At 37.2% G+C, this 16529-nt stretch overlaps 1 protein-coding gene across 14 annotated transcripts in view; it reads right to left on the bottom strand.

Annotated features, from left to right (window-relative positions):
* Positions 1 to 16529, bottom strand: part of RABGAP1 (RAB GTPase activating protein 1) — a 181766-nt gene that overhangs the window by 138649 nt on the left and 26588 nt on the right. For 13 of the 14 annotated variants that reach the window (XM_078375632.1, XM_035256796.3, XM_078375643.1 and 10 more), the window contains one exon: positions 12996 to 13194. The exons of the other annotated variant lie outside the window; for it this stretch is intronic. In XM_078375632.1, coding sequence (XP_078231758.1) covers positions 12996 to 13145 — 150 coding nt within the window. In that variant the 5' untranslated portion in view covers positions 13146 to 13194. The remainder of the gene's footprint in view (positions 1 to 12995; positions 13195 to 16529) is intronic. 14 annotated transcript variants of the gene reach the window in all.

The raw sequence follows: 16529 nt of genomic DNA, 5'->3' as shown, positions 1-16529 counted from the left end.
AGTCTCCTCTTTTGTTTTTGTTCCTTACAGACTGCCGTTACTTTCTTATAAATATAGCTAGGCAATTAAGTTGTAACATTTCAGCTAGCTTTTCTAATTATTTTATATTGGAACCTTCTTAGGCTTTGTAGGTTATCATATTTTCAAAAATGGGAATGCTTATCCTGTAGTAGATTACTAGCCGTCTAATGACCTTTCAACAAGACACTCAATTGGGATTTCAGAGTTTTGGGGTGGAATAGTGACAAGCTTTTAAAATCTATTTTCCATTGGGTACACATGGACATAAAGACAGGAACAATGGACACTGAGGAATACAACAGAGGGTAGGAAGTAAAGGAGGACAAGGGTTGAACAACTACCTATTGGGTACTATGCTTACTACTTGGGTTTTCTTTGCATCCCAAACCTCAGAATCATTTAACATACATTTGTAACAAACCTGTACATGTATCCCCTTATCTAAAATAAAAGTTTTTTAAAAATTTCTTTTTTGAGACAGGGTCTTGCTATGTTGCCCAGGCTGGACTGCAGTGGCTATTCACAGGCATGCTTATAGAGCACTGCAGTCTTGAACTCTTGGCTTTGAGCAATCCTCCTGCATCAGCCTCCTAAGTAGCTGGGACTACTGGTATACACTATGACATCTAGCTCAAGGTTCTACTTTTATGTGTATGTCCCAAGCATAAATGTTAGCACTAAAACAGAAACAAAAATTCCAGGGCCTGGTGCAGTGGCCCACACCTGTAATCCTAGCACATTGGGAGGCTGAGGTAAGTGGATGACTTGAAGCCAGGAGTTCGAGACCAGCCTGATCAACATGGCAAAAGCCCATCTCTACTTAAAAAAAAAAAAAAAAAATAGCCAGGCATGGTGGCACATGCCTGTAATCCCAGCTACTCAGGAGGTTAAGGCCCAAGTCATCTGAACCCAGGAGGCGGAGGTTGTAGTGAGCAGAGATTGCGCCACTCCACTCCAGCATGGGCAACAGAACAAGACTGTCTCAACAAATAAACAAACAAAGCTCAAGAGCCTTGGAATTTATTAAATTTCATGTTGGCCAGGTATGGTGGCTCACAACTGTAATCCCAACACTTTAGGAGGCCAAAGTGGAAGGATCACTTGAGGCCAGGAGTTTGACGTCTGGGCAATATATGAAGACCCTGCCTCTACAAAATAAACTAAAACAAAATGTTTTAAATTTCTTATTATATCACATTGAAACGGCAAAAAAAATTGTCAGGAAGGTAGATAAGATGCTCTACAAATCTTTTTTCTTTTTTTTTTTTTGAGACGGAGTTTCACTCTTGTTACCCAGGCTGGAGTGCAATAGCAAGATCTCGGCTCACCGCAACCTCCCGCTCCTGGGTTCAGGCAATTCTCCTGCCTCAGCCTCCTGAGTAGCTGGGATTACAGGCACGCACCACCGTGCCCAGCTAATTTTTTGTATTTTTTTAGTAGAGACGGGGTTTCACCATGTTGACCAGGATGGTCTCATTCTGTTGACCTGGTGATCCACCTGCCTCGGCCTCCCAAAGTGCTGGGATTACAGGCTTGAGCCACTGTGCCCGGCGAATCTTTTTTTTTTTTTTTTTAAGTCATTTTGTTAGTCATTCTACTAGGGGCCGAGAAACAAAACAAGGTTTCAAAAAGGAGATTACCACCGGGCAAGATATCTCCAATATTACTATTATACCTTCCTCTAATGATAGACCTTACAGATTTAACAATTTTAATAATTCTTCACTTCCAGTTCCATATATAATAACCCTACATAATATACAAATGTACCAAAATTAAAACACACAGAGGAAATACTTCACATTTGGAGAACAAGTTCCTCAATTTCCTTGTCTGTAAAACACAATCATGCATCACTTAACAACAGGGATACACTCTGAGAAATGCTCTGTTGGGCATTTTGTTGTATAAACATCATAGCGTACTTACATAAACCTAGGAAGCATAGCCTAGGATACACCTAGGCTATATGGTATGGCCTGTTACTCCTAGGCTACAAACCTGTATAGCATGTTACTATACTGAATACTGTAGCAATTCTAACACAATAGTAAATACGTGTGTATTAAACATACCTAAACATAGAAAAGGTACAATAAAAATATGGTATTATAATCTTCCACCTTCATACATGCAGTTGGTTGCTGACTGAAATGTTATGTAGCACATGACTAAAGAGGTATTTCTTTATGGTAAACAAGACAAATGGTAATTAGAAAGAATAAGTAAAACCTAGTATTTGCTAGCACAATAGGGTGACTATAGTAAAAAATGACTTAATTGTACATTTAAAAATAACTACAAGAGTATAGCTGTGCCGGGTGCAGTTTCTCATGCTTGTAATCCTAGTGTTTTTTGGAGGTCAAGGCAGGCAAGTCACTTGAGGCCAGGAGTTCGACAGCAGCCTGACCAACACGGCAAAACCCCATGTGTACTACAAATACAAAAGTTAGCCAGGCATAGTGGTGCACACCTGTAGTCCCAGCTACTCAGGAGGCTGAGGTATGAGAATCGTTTGAACCCAGTAGGTGGAGGTTGTAGTAAGCCGACATTGTGCCACTGCACTCCAGCCTGGGAAACAGAGCAAGACTCGACCTCACTAAAAAAAGGAAAACTGAATTGTTTGTAACACAAAGAATAAATGCTTAAGGTGATACCCCATTTACCCTGATGTAATTATTACTCATTGCATACCTATAGGAAAACGTCTCATGTAACACATATATACACATTAACATATAAATATATATACCTATTATACACCCATAAAAAATTAAAAATTAAGAAAAAAGGCTGGGCATGGTGGCTCATGCCTGTAATCCCAGCACTTTGGGAGGCCAAGGTGAGTGGATCACCTGAGGTCAGGAGTTCAAGACCAGCGTAGCCAACATGGTGAAACCCTGTCTCCACTGAAAATACAAAAAAAATTAGCCAAGTGTGGTGGTGTGTGCTTATAATCCCAGCTACTCAGGAAGCTGAGGCAGGAGAATCACCTAAACCCGGGAGGCAGAAATTGCGCCACTGCACTCCACCCCAGACAACAAGAGTGAAACTCTGTCTCAAAAAAAAGAAAAAAAAACCATCCTTTTGATTTGGGTAGAAAAAAAATTTTAAAATAATAAAATAAAACAAAAAACATGAAAGAGCAAAAAAAAAAGTTCTTAGGAAGATACCTAAGGGACCTGCCATAAGATTCATCAAAGTAGAAACAGGAAGAGTAAGTCAAACTGAACTTCAAAAGTTTACAAGAAAAGTTTCAAATGAAGGAAATCCAAAAAGTGACAAGATGGACTTACTTGCATATTACTGCTGTCTTAATTTCTAAAAACTGTTCCTAGGCTAAATATTCCACTTATGCACAGGAATCTCTTTTCACTAATCAAAGATTTTGGTCTTCTTTCATATTAGTAACATACCCTTTTTTCTGACTAATTCCTACCAATATATAAATATCCTACAATCGTTCAATAAAATTCATAACCCCCGCAGCTACCACTCAATGTTTCTATCCTCCTTTTATAGCAAAAGTCCTTGAAAAAGTTTGTATTTCCACTTTTTTCCCATCTCCCATTTACTAGTGAACCCACACTAACATTACTACAGTCTAATCTCTGCAAAAAAAACCCCACTTTTCTTGAGGGTCCTCAAGGCCTACATTTTGTTATTTTTCACTTACCATCTAAATCAACCTTTTAGCCAAATCATACATACCTGATCACTACTGCTTTCCTAAAACACTTTTCTCATTTATCTTCCAAGGAATTCTGCTCTCATAGTGATACGGGTTTGCTATGTCCCCACCCAAATCTCATAGTGAGTTGTAACTCCCCCAATTGCCATGTGTTGGGGAGGAACCTGGAAGGAGATTACTGAATCATGGAGGCAGGTCTTTCCCATGCTGTTCTCATGATAGTGAGTCTCAGGAGATCGAATGGTTTGGTTTTTTTTTCTTATTAATATAGCATTTATTTGTATTTTCTCTGTCAAACCCTGAACCAGTGACGTTCCCCAGGCCGCCTGGGGAGGTACAGGGAAATAAACACACAGGGCCAACTACACATGGGATAAAGACCTAAGGGAGGTAGAGATGGCGCTAGTTTGGAAGCTGCAGCTAGAGACAAGTACAGTAAGGGGGTGTGAGACTGCTAAGCTGCTGAGGCTCTCATCTGCCAGTGTCTCCAGTCCTTTTAGCACCACTGCAGACAGTGAAAGGCTCAGTAGCTGGGAGGTGCTCTTGATCAAGGAGGGAGTGGAGACAAACTTGGAGAGGAGAACATTTTCAGGGGGTGAGGGGCTGTGGCAGGAGAGCTGCTCCCAGTGCAGAGAAGAGAGGGATGAGATCTGATAGTTTTTAAAACAGGAGTTTTCCTGCACAAGCACTCTTCTTTTGCCTGTGGCCATACATGTAAGACGTGACTTGCTCCTCCCTTGCCTTCCGCCATGATCGTGAGGCCTCCCCAGACATGTGGAACTGTAAATCCATTAAACCTCTTTTTCCTCCCAGTTTCAGGTATGTCTTTATCAGCAGTGTCATAATGAATTAATACACTTAGGTTTTCTTATATCTCAGTAGTTATTTCTTGGTTTTTTTTTCCTACTGATTTCTATTCATCTCATCTGAATATTAAAGTACCCCAAGAACAAATTCTTATCATTTGTCTCTTCAGTATCTACACTCACATCGTGAGTGGTCTCATCTAATTCCACTGCTTTATTTATTTATTTTTATTATTATTATTATTATTATTATTATTACTTAGACAGAGTTTCACTCTGGTCGCCCAAGCTAGAGGGCAATGACGCAATCTAGGCTCACTGCAACCTCTGCCTCCAGGCTCAAGCAATTCTCCTGCCTCGCCCTCCTGAGTGTCTAGGATTATTGGCTGTACCACCATACCCAGCTAATTTTGTATTTTTAGTAGAGATGGGGTTTCACCATGTTAGCCAGGCTGGTCTCAAACTCCTGATCTCAGGTAACCTCTCTGCCTTGGCTTCCAAAAGTACTGAGATTATAGGCATGAGCCACTGCACCCAGTCATAATTTCATAGCTTTTAATAGCATGTATATAATGTTGATGGCAATTACAACCAACCTCTCCTTTTCATGAGTCTCATACATCCAACTACCAAACTATCTACCTGACACCTTCGAAGAAACAACTAACAGTCATCTCAAAAGTAATATGTTCTCCTGCCCCAATTCTGGACTTACCTTTCTCTTTCCCATCCCAGTAAGTGGCATTACTGAGGTAATGGTGTTATTGTTTTGTCCAGGATTAGACTAAACAGCCCAGGTCAAAATCTAGGAATCATATACTCCTCTTTACCTCATACCCTACATCTACCTTACCCACATTAATACCAAAACATATCCTGAATCAGAGCACATTTACCCCTGCTCTCCTTGCTACCACTCTTGCCCCTTGCCTGCTGATTGTCCAAGGAGCTTTTTAGAAAAGACTTATTGAAATATAATTCACAAACCATACAATTCATTCACTTAAAATGTATGTTCAATAATTTAAGTATATTCACAGATATATGTAACTACCAGAAGCAATTCTGAAACATTTCCATTACCTCAAAAAGTGGCATAGGCTGGGCACAGTGGCTCATGCCTGTAATCCCAACACTTTGGGAGGCTGAGACAGGCAGAATACCTGAGGTCAGGAGTTCGAGACCTGCATGGCCAACATGGTGAAACCCTGTCTCTACTAAAAACACAAAATTTAGCCAGGCATGGTGGTGCATGCCTATAATCCCAGCTACTTGAGAGGCTGAGGCAGGAGAATCACTTGAACCTGGGAGGTTGCAGTCAATTGAGATCAAGTCACTGCACTCCAGCCTGGGAGACAGAGTGTGACTCCATCTCAAATAAAAATTATTTTAATAAAAAAATTTTAAAAAGCAGCACAATATACCCTTAAGTATCACCTTTCTATTCTCCCCAGCCCCCACAACCGGCCCTAAGCAACCACTAATCTATTCTGTGTCTCTAAATATTTGCATATTCTGAATATTTCATATTAATGAAATTATGTAATTTGCAGTCTTTTGTGACTGATCTGTCATTCAGCATAATGTTCTCAAGGTTCATCTATGTTGTAGCATGTATCAGAATTTATAGCTTACTAATATTCCTTGCATATCACATTTTGTTTATCCATTCAGCAGTTGATGGTTTAGTCCTTTATATTTCCTAGAACTATTATTATCATAAATTCTTTCATTGCATGTTTTTTTGTTTTTCACTTTTCTTGATAATATCCTTTTCTTTTTAAGTAGAGAGAGGGTCTCTCTCTGTTGCCCAGGTAGAAGCGCAGTGGATATGATCACAACTCACTGCAGCCTTGACCTCTCTGGCTCAAGCGATCCTCCCATCTCAGCCCCCCAAATAACTGGGACTACAAGCACATGCCACCATATCCAGTTAATTAAAGAAATTTTTTTTTCTTGTAGAGATGGCATCTCTGCATGTTGCCCAGGCTGTTCTCAAACTCCTAGGCTCAAGCGATCCTCCTGTCTCAGCCTCTCAAAGTGCTGGGATTACAGGCATGAGCCACTGTACCTGGCCCTAGCAAAATGCTGAAGAGTGGTGGTGAATGTAGACCTCCTTGCCTTATTCTTAAACTTAGGGGGGAAAAGAGTCCAGTCTTTCACCATTAAGTATGACTTTACCTGTGAGCTCTTTGTAAATGTGCTTTATCAGGTTGAGAAGTTCCATTGTATTTCTAGTATGAGTTTTTCATTTCTTTCTTTTTGTCATGAAAAGGTGTTGCATTTTTGTCAAATAATTTTTCTGCATCTACAGAGATGATCATGTAGGTTTTGCTTTTTATCCTATAGATACGGTGTATAATAATTTTCAGAAGTTAAACTAACCTTACATTCCTGGAATAACTCCCACTTGATCATGGTATGTAATCCTTTTTATATTTATATACCAGATGAATTCACTTTGCTAGTATTTTAAGGATTTTTGTGTCCATATGCGTTAAAGACATTGGTGTGCAGTTTCCTTTTGATGTCTTTGGCCGATTTTGGTAGCAGGGTAATAGTGTTCTCACAGAACAAGTTGGAAAGTATTTCCTACTTTTCTATTGTAGGGGAGAGTTTGTGCAGAACAGATATTAATTCTTTTTTAAGTATCTGGTAGAATTTAGCAGTACAGCCACCTGAGTCCAGGGTTTTCTTTGGGGTACTTTTTTTTAATTACCAATTCAATCTCTTTGTTACAGATCTGGTCAGACTATTTTATCAGTTTTGTCAGTGTCACTACAAATTTGTCCCATTTCGTCTAAATATCTGATTAGCACACAACTCTAATATTCCTTTATACTTCTATATAATATTAGCAGTATTATCCCCTTTCGTTTATGATTCTAGTAAATTGCATCTTCTTTTTTTGTGGTCAATCTAATTAAAGCTCAATTTTGTTGGTATTTTCAAAGAACCAATTTTTGGTTTCACTGATTTTTCTCTACTGCTCTTCTGTTTCATTAATTTCTGTTCTTTTATTTTCCTTCCTTCTGATTGTTTTAGTCTTAGTGTACCCTTCTTTTACTAGTGACTTAAGGTGGAAGGTTAGGATATTAAGTTTAGGTCTTTCTTCTTTCTCAACATAGGCACTTAACCGCTATAAATTTCCCTAAGAACTGTTAAGGAGAATCGTTTGAACCCGGTAGGCAGAGGTTGCAGTGAGCCCAGATGACACCACTGCACTCCAACCTGGGCAACAGAGAGAGACTCCATCTCAAAAAAATAAAAAAGAACCATTTAAGCTGTATTCCATAAGTCTTAGTGTACTGTATTTGCATTCATTCATCTCAAGTATTTTTAATTCCCTTTTTGATTTCTTCTCTGACTTCTTATTCAGCAGTATGTTGTTTAATTTCCCCATTTTAGTAAATTTTGTTTTACTTCTGTTATCGATTTTTAGTCTCCTGCCCTTATGGTTGGATTAATACTTTGGGGGCACCTGAAAAGATGAATACTCTGCTATTGTTCGGATGAGTGTTCTACAGAGATCTGTTATAGCTCTAGTTGGTCAACAGTGTCATTCAAGCCTTCTATTTCCTTCTTGATCGGCCTAGTAGTCCCCTTCATTATTGAAAGCAGGGTATTATAATCTTCAACATTTTTTTTTTTTAAATGAGACAGGGCCTTGCTATGTTGCCCAGGCTGGTCTCAAACTCCTGGGCTCAAGCAATCCACCTGCCTTAGCCTCCCAAATTACTGGCGTAAGCCACCAGGCCCGGCCAACAATCATTCTTAAATTGTCCATTTTCTCTTCATTTCTGTCAGTATTTTGGTGCTTGGCTATTAGGTATGTAACTGTCAGATGTCTGTGATGGACTGATCCTTCTAAGATTATAAAATGTCATTATTCATATGTTATCTCTAATAAAGTCTATTTTATCTAAAATCAGAATAGCCACTCCAACCTTTTTTTTTTTAAAAGTCTCACTCTGTCACCCAAGCTGGAGTGCAGTGGTGTGATCTCGGCTCACTGCAACCTCCACCTTCCTGGTTCAAGCAATTCCCTTGCCTCGGCCTCCCGAGTAGCTGGGATTACAGGCACATGCCACCAGGCCTAATTATTTTGTATTTTTAATAGAGATAGGGTTTCACCATGTTGGCCAGACTGGTCTCGAACTCCTGACCTCAGGCAATCCACCTGACTCAGCCTCCCAAATTGCTGGGATTACAGGCATGAGCCACTGTGTCCAGCCCTGCTTTCTTATAATTGCTGTTTGCATTACATTTTTCCATCCTTTTATTTTAAATCTATTTGTATCTCTAAATCTAAAGTATATCTTATAGATAGCATACAGTTGGATCATGTATTTTTATCCAATCTAACAGTATCTGCCCTTTTGATTATGTTGCTTAATCTATTTAAATTTAATATTATTACTGATCTGGTTAGATTCAGGACTGCCAACTTTACCATTTTTTAGTTTGTCTCCTGTCTTTTTGTGCCTCTTTTATTGCTTTTTTTTGGGCTTAGTAAATATTTTCTAATATAGCATTTACATTTCTTTAATGACTTTTTTCCACATATGCTTTTTCCACATATGTAGTAATAAGAGATTGGCAGTTCCTGTAGGAACTTACAATGTACTTTCATTTTTTTGAAGAGATGGGGTTTCACCATGTGGCCCAGGCCAGTCTTGAACTCCTGGGCTTGAGCAATCCACTCACCTCAGTCTCCCAAAGTGCTGGGACTACGCTTATCAAAAAAAAAAAAAAACTTTAAGTTCCGTTGGACTTGAAACAATCTACATCTTAATTTATCAGAATAAGCATCTGATTTATACTTAATTCCATTGAGAAATAGAAACATTGTTCATACATAGCTCTATACATCCCGTCCTTTGTGGTATTGTTATACACATTATATCTATAAATGTTAGAAGTCCAACAATATGCTGTCACAATTATTACTTTATATAATTTTATATATACCTTTAAAGAACCTGAGAGAAGAACCAATGTATATTTATAGTATATTTGTTATATTAAACTTATTTACCGTTTCTGGTTTTCTTCATTTATTCTTATGAATTTGAGTTATTATATGGAATTATTTCCTAGCCCAAACACAGATCTGTCCCTATTTTATCTCCTTTTTCCTATTACTGGCAAATATATTACGTTTCCACATATCATAGGCCCAACAACATACTATATACGTAGTATATAATACTGCAGTAGATAAACTAAGGCTTACGTGGTACAGATTAAACAGTTCTTAGGGAAATTTATAGCTGTTAAGTGCCTATACAGATATACATGATAGACATATACAACATAAAAAAGAAGAAAAGGAGAAAATAAGCATTTACAGTATCTTTTACTACTACATAATTATTTTTACTGGTGCTCTTTGATTTTTCACATGGATTAAAATCATTAGAGTAACTTGCTTTCAGTCTAAAGAACTTCCTTTAGTGTTTCTTGTAAAGTGGGTCTGTCAGCAGCAATTCTCTTGAGTTTTTACCTCAAAATGCCTTTATTTCAAAGAACCTTCAGTTTTAAATAACAGCTCTGCTGGACATAGAATTGTTGGTTAACAGTTTTTTGGTTTAAGTGCTTTGAATATGTTGTCCCATGTGAGGTTCTCTTGTAAGTGATAAGTCACTTACCTCTTGCTGCTCTCAAGATATTTTCCTTGTCTTTGGCTTTTAGCATTTTTACCAAGATATGCCACTTTGTGTATCTCTTTGCAACTATCCTACATGAAGTTCACTGAACTTCCTGGATGTATATTGTCTTTTGATAAATTTGGGATATTTTCAGGCATTATTACTTTAAATTTTTTTCTAGTAATTTTTCTCCTCTCCTTTTGATATTCCTATTACAAGCATGTTGGTACATTTAATCGTTTTCCATATTTTTCTGAGGCTGCTTTTTTCCTACATTTTTTTCTTAATGTTCTTTGAGTAATTTCTACTGATCTATCATCAAGTTCATTAACTCATTCTTTTGCCAGTTGAAATGTACTGCTGTGCGCCTCAAGTGAGTTTTTCATTTCAGTTACTATGATTTTCAATTCCAGAATTTCCATTTGGTTCTTTTAAAAATGATTCCTATCTCTTTACTAATATTCTCTATTTCATGTGAAACTATCATCACACCTTCCTTTATTTCTTTAAGCATGATTTCCTTTAGTTTCTTGAACATATTTATAATGGCTACCTTGAAAGCTCTGCTAAATCCAACCAGTCACTATTGCTTGCTTCTTTAACAGGATGCCTGGGTCATATTTTCTTGTTTCTCTGAATGTCTTACATTTTTTGGTTAGCAACTAGATACTTGATACAATATACTGTACCAATTCTGAGTACTGGTCTCCCCACTTCAAGATGTTATTGTTTATGCTTGTTTATTGGGTGACTGGTTAGTTGATTTTTTGTAGATTCCATTGTTCTACCCCCAATGTTAAGCCTCTGGTGTTGGCCTCATGGAGCTCAGACTTTAGATTGCTCACTGTCACCTTGGGATGAGAGGTGTGGGCAGGGCTCTTGCTGACTCTTGGTTTCTCTGACCACATCTAGCTTGTTAAATTCCGCTGATTGCTGTCTGATTGCTGTAATGATTTCAACAATGCACTACAGTATAATCTGCTCCATAGTCTAAGTCAATCAAACTTGGGTATCTTTGAAGTGAAAGTTCCAGAGGTTACGGGTCGAGGTTTTTTTGACCCTTGGTGATGTCCTCCCAGCTGTGTCTTTCCCTAGTTTTCTCAGGCAAATTAGCACGTCTACAGTCAAGTCTAAATGTCCAATCAATCTACCAGTCTTCCTCCAATTACCTTTCATCATAACCTCCACTAGTTTTTAGAGTAACCTTAGGCTTATACTTTTCTAGGCTCTGTCGTGAATGAAGCCCATTCCTTTAAGAAGACTGCTTTATGGCCAACGTTTCCCTGCAGGTAAAATCTCTGAGGCATGGCTTTGGAGCTGGAAGTTGGATGATGATAGAATGGGGTGTAATTGAGTGACACCCCAGGGTTAGTTGCTGTGCCCAAAGTAAATTCTCTGTCCCAAGAGCAGGGGCTGAGCAGAAAAACGAAGCCCCATCTCTTAGTCACAGTTGGCCAGAAACAGGCATGGGGAAGCAGGATCAGAAATACTGGTATCTTGCTCCTGTGCTCTGGAAGACAGCCCAGAATGAGAGCTGGTGGGGGACAGGGATTCTTGTCTTCTTCACTGCATCAATATGAAAAGAAGTTACCATCTCTCTTAGCTGGGTCACAGTAAGAAAAGGGCAGGTCTTGATACCAATAACAGGTTCTTGTTGCTCTGACCAAATTTTAGTAAATTTTCTTGAATAAATGTTTTTTCATTTGCTGTATTTCCTTTAAAACACTTTCAGAGATCTTAAATGTATTATTTTCATAATTGTCACCACTTTTGCTGGAGAGTAGGACATGCTGTCATCCTACAAGTCCCTCTTAACCAGCGAGCTTTTAAAAATACAAATTAGATTATGATCCCACCACATCTGGCTTTTTTGTAGAAATGGGGTTTTGCCATGTTCCCCAGACTGGTCTCCAACTCCTGGGCTCAAGTGATCTGCCTGCCAAGGCTCCCAAAGTGCTGGGATTACAGGTGTGAGCCATATAGCACCTAAAAAGTTTTCAAAATTTTGACAAAAATTTTTAAAGGTCAAAGAACAATCATGTTGTTTACTTTTTATCCACATATCCTGTTTTGTTATTCTTCAGAGCACCTAAATTTACTTGATGTATTTATTTTCTTATTTGCTTAGAGTCTATTTCTCCCATTAGAATTAAAGCTCTAGAAGAGCAAGGAGCTTTGCCTGTGTTGTTCACCACTATATCCCCAGTACTTAGAACAATACTTAGCGCAGTCATTACTTAGTAAACATTTGTTGCATGAAAAGATGTAAACAGGAGTTAAAATATTTTTAAAGCTACTTATATTTTAAATGAAAACTTTAACAGATAATCTGTTTTTATTTATATCAATAACGAGTAGAATAAAGCAGCATTGGATAGGAAGTAATAGTGGCTGAAAAATTATAAACAAATGGAAGTGTGAGTCGCCAGGTGTTTAAATTTGTTTTGGTAATCCTAAAACTGATTTTCATAAATAGCACCTTTGACCTGCCAGTGCCCTTACATTATGTAAACCAGGACCAAACAAAACCAGAATTTGTAATTCAATGGAAAAGTTAAAACAATACTAAAATGATAAATGTTTATACTATAACCACTAGTTTTGACACTTAGGGGTATTGAAAATTTTAGGGAAAGCTAATTGGAGTGAAAAATTTTAATCAACTATAAATGACTCACTAAGTGCAAATAAAATTCTTTAACATTAAAGAAAAAGAAGTATATTCTACGTTCTCACTTCCCTCCCATATCCCTTTTCTCTTAAGGCCAAGTTTTGCAATGGGCTTAGAAAAGCTAAGCAAAACAAACTTAGGTTATGGAGTTTTACCTTGAGTCCTGTTTTCTCATCATCACTTCCATTATTTGTAGATGGTGTCTCATCTCCTTGCCTGGAAACCAAGACAAAATCTTCACTATTAAGAGTAGATACTGAGTCTGAGGAGACACTGATTTTTCCAACAGAAGCCTTGTCATCCATAACTCAAGAATGAGGCTCAACACATGAATGATTAAATATTTTTTAATGCCTGAAAAACAAAACCATAAAGATACTTATATAGAATGTCTGCCAGATACTCAATTTTACTCTAATTCTTACACAATATATATGGAAATTTTCGTAAATGCTTCAAAAATATTTTCCTAAGACTTTCACTACTTATACCTTAGTTTTTTTTTAATTCCAGATAATAAAAAAATTTAATGCTATTCAGGGCCAAGATATTTCAGACTTCAAAACTAAATAAATAAAACATACTCCCTTCAGAATAGCCCTAACTACCTACAGGGATTTCTTTGGCCTAAGTTGCAATTCGAGTCTTAGTCTCCAAAACTAATTAAGTACTAGCCTTCTGTTTTCTATCCTCTAATTTTTAAAGTTGTACTTGTAAACGAAATGAAAAGAACTTAGTTATTATGAGAGCACATTAAGGTTGTCCTAGCATTATTGATACTTAAATTTAAAATATTAACATGGTTTTAACAGGCAAAATTTCACATTAACACCCAACATAAACAAATTCAAGACAGTTAAATTTTAGCATAAAGTCTAGAGCTGGGAAATACCTTACACAGCAAGAAATGAGAAGTTTATTAAAACTGCATCTTCCTACATCACCGTTTCTTAGAACTCAGCTCAATATGAACATTACCCAAATAAGAGTTTCATTACCAAAAATTCCCAGCAAAAAGTATAAAGATGTATTACATACAAAAATTCATTCAATTATTTATTGACTTTTGTAATAAAACTTAAAACTCACCTATCATTTTAAAACCTAGTTCTGCAAACTCTGTGACAATGTTTCATTTGGTTGTCAAAACATCAACAAAACAATATAACATTATACTCAGAGTTTTTAACTAACAAAAGTAGCTATAGCTCCATGTTCATCTAGTACCTCAAAGAGGTAAGGCTCTAAAAGTCTGTTTAATTTCTCTGACTGAGAAGTCTTGACTTATACTTTGGATTTTTAATTATTGACTACATATTTATTGAGCATACACCAGGTATCAAACACGATTTTCTCCTAAAAGGCCCACATATAAACACCTGGTAGCAGAAATTACACAATCCCTGAGTATGATAGTTAGAAGCAAATTTAGAAACCTAAAATCAAGTTGATGGCACAGTAAAAAGAAGGGAAAAAAAACTTACAAATCAATACTGTTATATAAATAAATGGCAACCCCAAGAAAAGGTCATTTAACCAGCTAATGGCATGGCACAGCTAAGGCTAGAATCCTGGACTCTCTGCTGCCTTTTATTTAAGCTAATTTCTCTGCTTAACAGCTATTACACATCTCAGTAAGACCAAATCTAAATACATAGTGTGGCATTAAAAAACACTTCAAATTGTACTTTTGAAAACTTCAAAGAAAAATGTTTTACTTAATCCAGTCAATGAATACTTATTGAGTGGTTAATGTATAAAGAGCAAGCTATAGTAAACAAAAGAAAATAGATCCTTGCCCCAAAGGAGTTATAGTTTAGTAGAGAGCAGAGGCAAATCGTACCTAATAAGTACTGATTTAGGGTAAAGAAAACTATGGGAATATGCTGGGAGAGGGACTAACTTAGACTTTGCTATGGAGATATACTTTCTACCTTTAGATATACGCCCTCACAGGATTCTCTTCCTGAAGTGGTTTCCTCACTTCTGTACTTGATCAACTCCAACTCATCACTCATCATGTAAAACCTCCCTCTCTTAGTAGTCTTCTCAGTCCACTTGCCTGTTCTCACCTCAGAATCAAATGAACTGTTTCCCTTATATCTGTTCCTACAGCATTTTACATTTGATTTTTCTACAGTATCTATTATGTTGTGTTATAATTTAATGGTGAGTGCCTCTTGTCACATCTCTGTTTCACAAATGAGGAAATTAATACTTAGAGAGATAGTGTAACTTGTTCAGTGTAATGTGGTTAGAGTCAAAGCCAAAAGTTAAACCCAGTTACCTAACTCCAAAGACACTACTCTTTCCATTAGATTGCGAAGCCTTTTTAATGCCACAAATTTGGGCCTTGTCCCAAAACACTATTAGGTAAAGGAGTCTTTATATCTTTTTTAGAGTTTGTACTTTGAGAGGTTTTCATGCTCAATTAATTAAGTCTTTTATCCACCTTTTATAATGTGATTAACAGTTGGATGGCAGAAGGCCTGGGAAAGTAGTCTAACGCTCTGGTCTCAGGGACACTAACAACTTTGTATAATCCTACTCTGGACTCAAAAACAACATACTTTGGTAATTACACTAAGGAACTGAGAATATTTGGCAAGCTCAAAGTTCCACCTACTTTCTCTGAGAAGGTGATAGGAGAATACACTTTATAAAATACTTTATTATTTGTTTCGGCAACTGAAAGTAACTGAATCACTCAGCAGGAATGAGGTTTATCAAAACACTAAGTAGTACAGGAAAAATTATACAATAAGATTCCTTTTCTCTAGCCTCCATGGACAGAAGTGAAGAGGGAACAGTCCATCAGCTCCACAAACATAGATAAAACCACCCATTCCCTGGCCTCCATAATGAAGAGGTACCCCAGAACTTGCTGTACTTCTGGCAAATTCTAGACATTCACAACCTCTGGCTCAAGACCATAGGGATTTGTTTTTAATCCCTACTTACATCAGTTACCATAAGACATCCCCTACTCTAATTCTTCATCCTTCAGATTTTAATTCTAATTCCCACTGACAACAAAGTACCAAAATTCCTCCCCCAAACACCCTGCAGTCACCCCGCTTCTCCACAGCACCTATAACTGCTTGACATACATTTTAGTAATCCATTTTTAAATATAATGTAAACTAGAACCTAAGGTTAACAAGGGCAGGGGTTTTGCATTTGACTAAGTGTTGGATCCCTAGCACCTGAAATAATGCCTGACACATAGCAGATGCTCAACTATTTGTTAAAGAAGCAGAATAAATAGCAAATAAAAATGGAAAAGAGCAAAAGCCACCCAAGGAAAATGTAAGGCCACCTTTTATATACAGAGGTCATATTTGTGATGCTGAAGCACACCATTAGGAGTTAAGGAAAACCTAGGTTAAAATACCGATTCTACTACTAATAGTATGAGCTTGTCATGCTGAGCCTCAGCTTCCATAGAGATAAGGTTATACTATCGATCTCACAGAGCTACTGTAAAAATTACTAAGGACTATACATAAAACATTTAACAATACACAAAGAACATTATAAGCACCCAATAGTTACAGCTTTTCAAAAACTAACTTCAAATTCAAAAAAAAATTAACAGATACTAACTGATTTAAGTAATCCAAATTAAATACTTCACACTACCTCTACATCTTGGGCTATGTCTATAGCACCTGTATGAGTTAATTTGG

Source organism: Callithrix jacchus, chromosome 1 (genome assembly GCF_049354715.1).
Source record: "Callithrix jacchus isolate 240 chromosome 1, calJac240_pri, whole genome shotgun sequence".
Taxonomy (NCBI): domain Eukaryota; kingdom Metazoa; phylum Chordata; class Mammalia; order Primates; family Cebidae; genus Callithrix; species Callithrix jacchus.
Note: the sequence above shows the minus strand (reverse complement) of the source record. Positions and strands in the feature narration are given on the sequence as shown.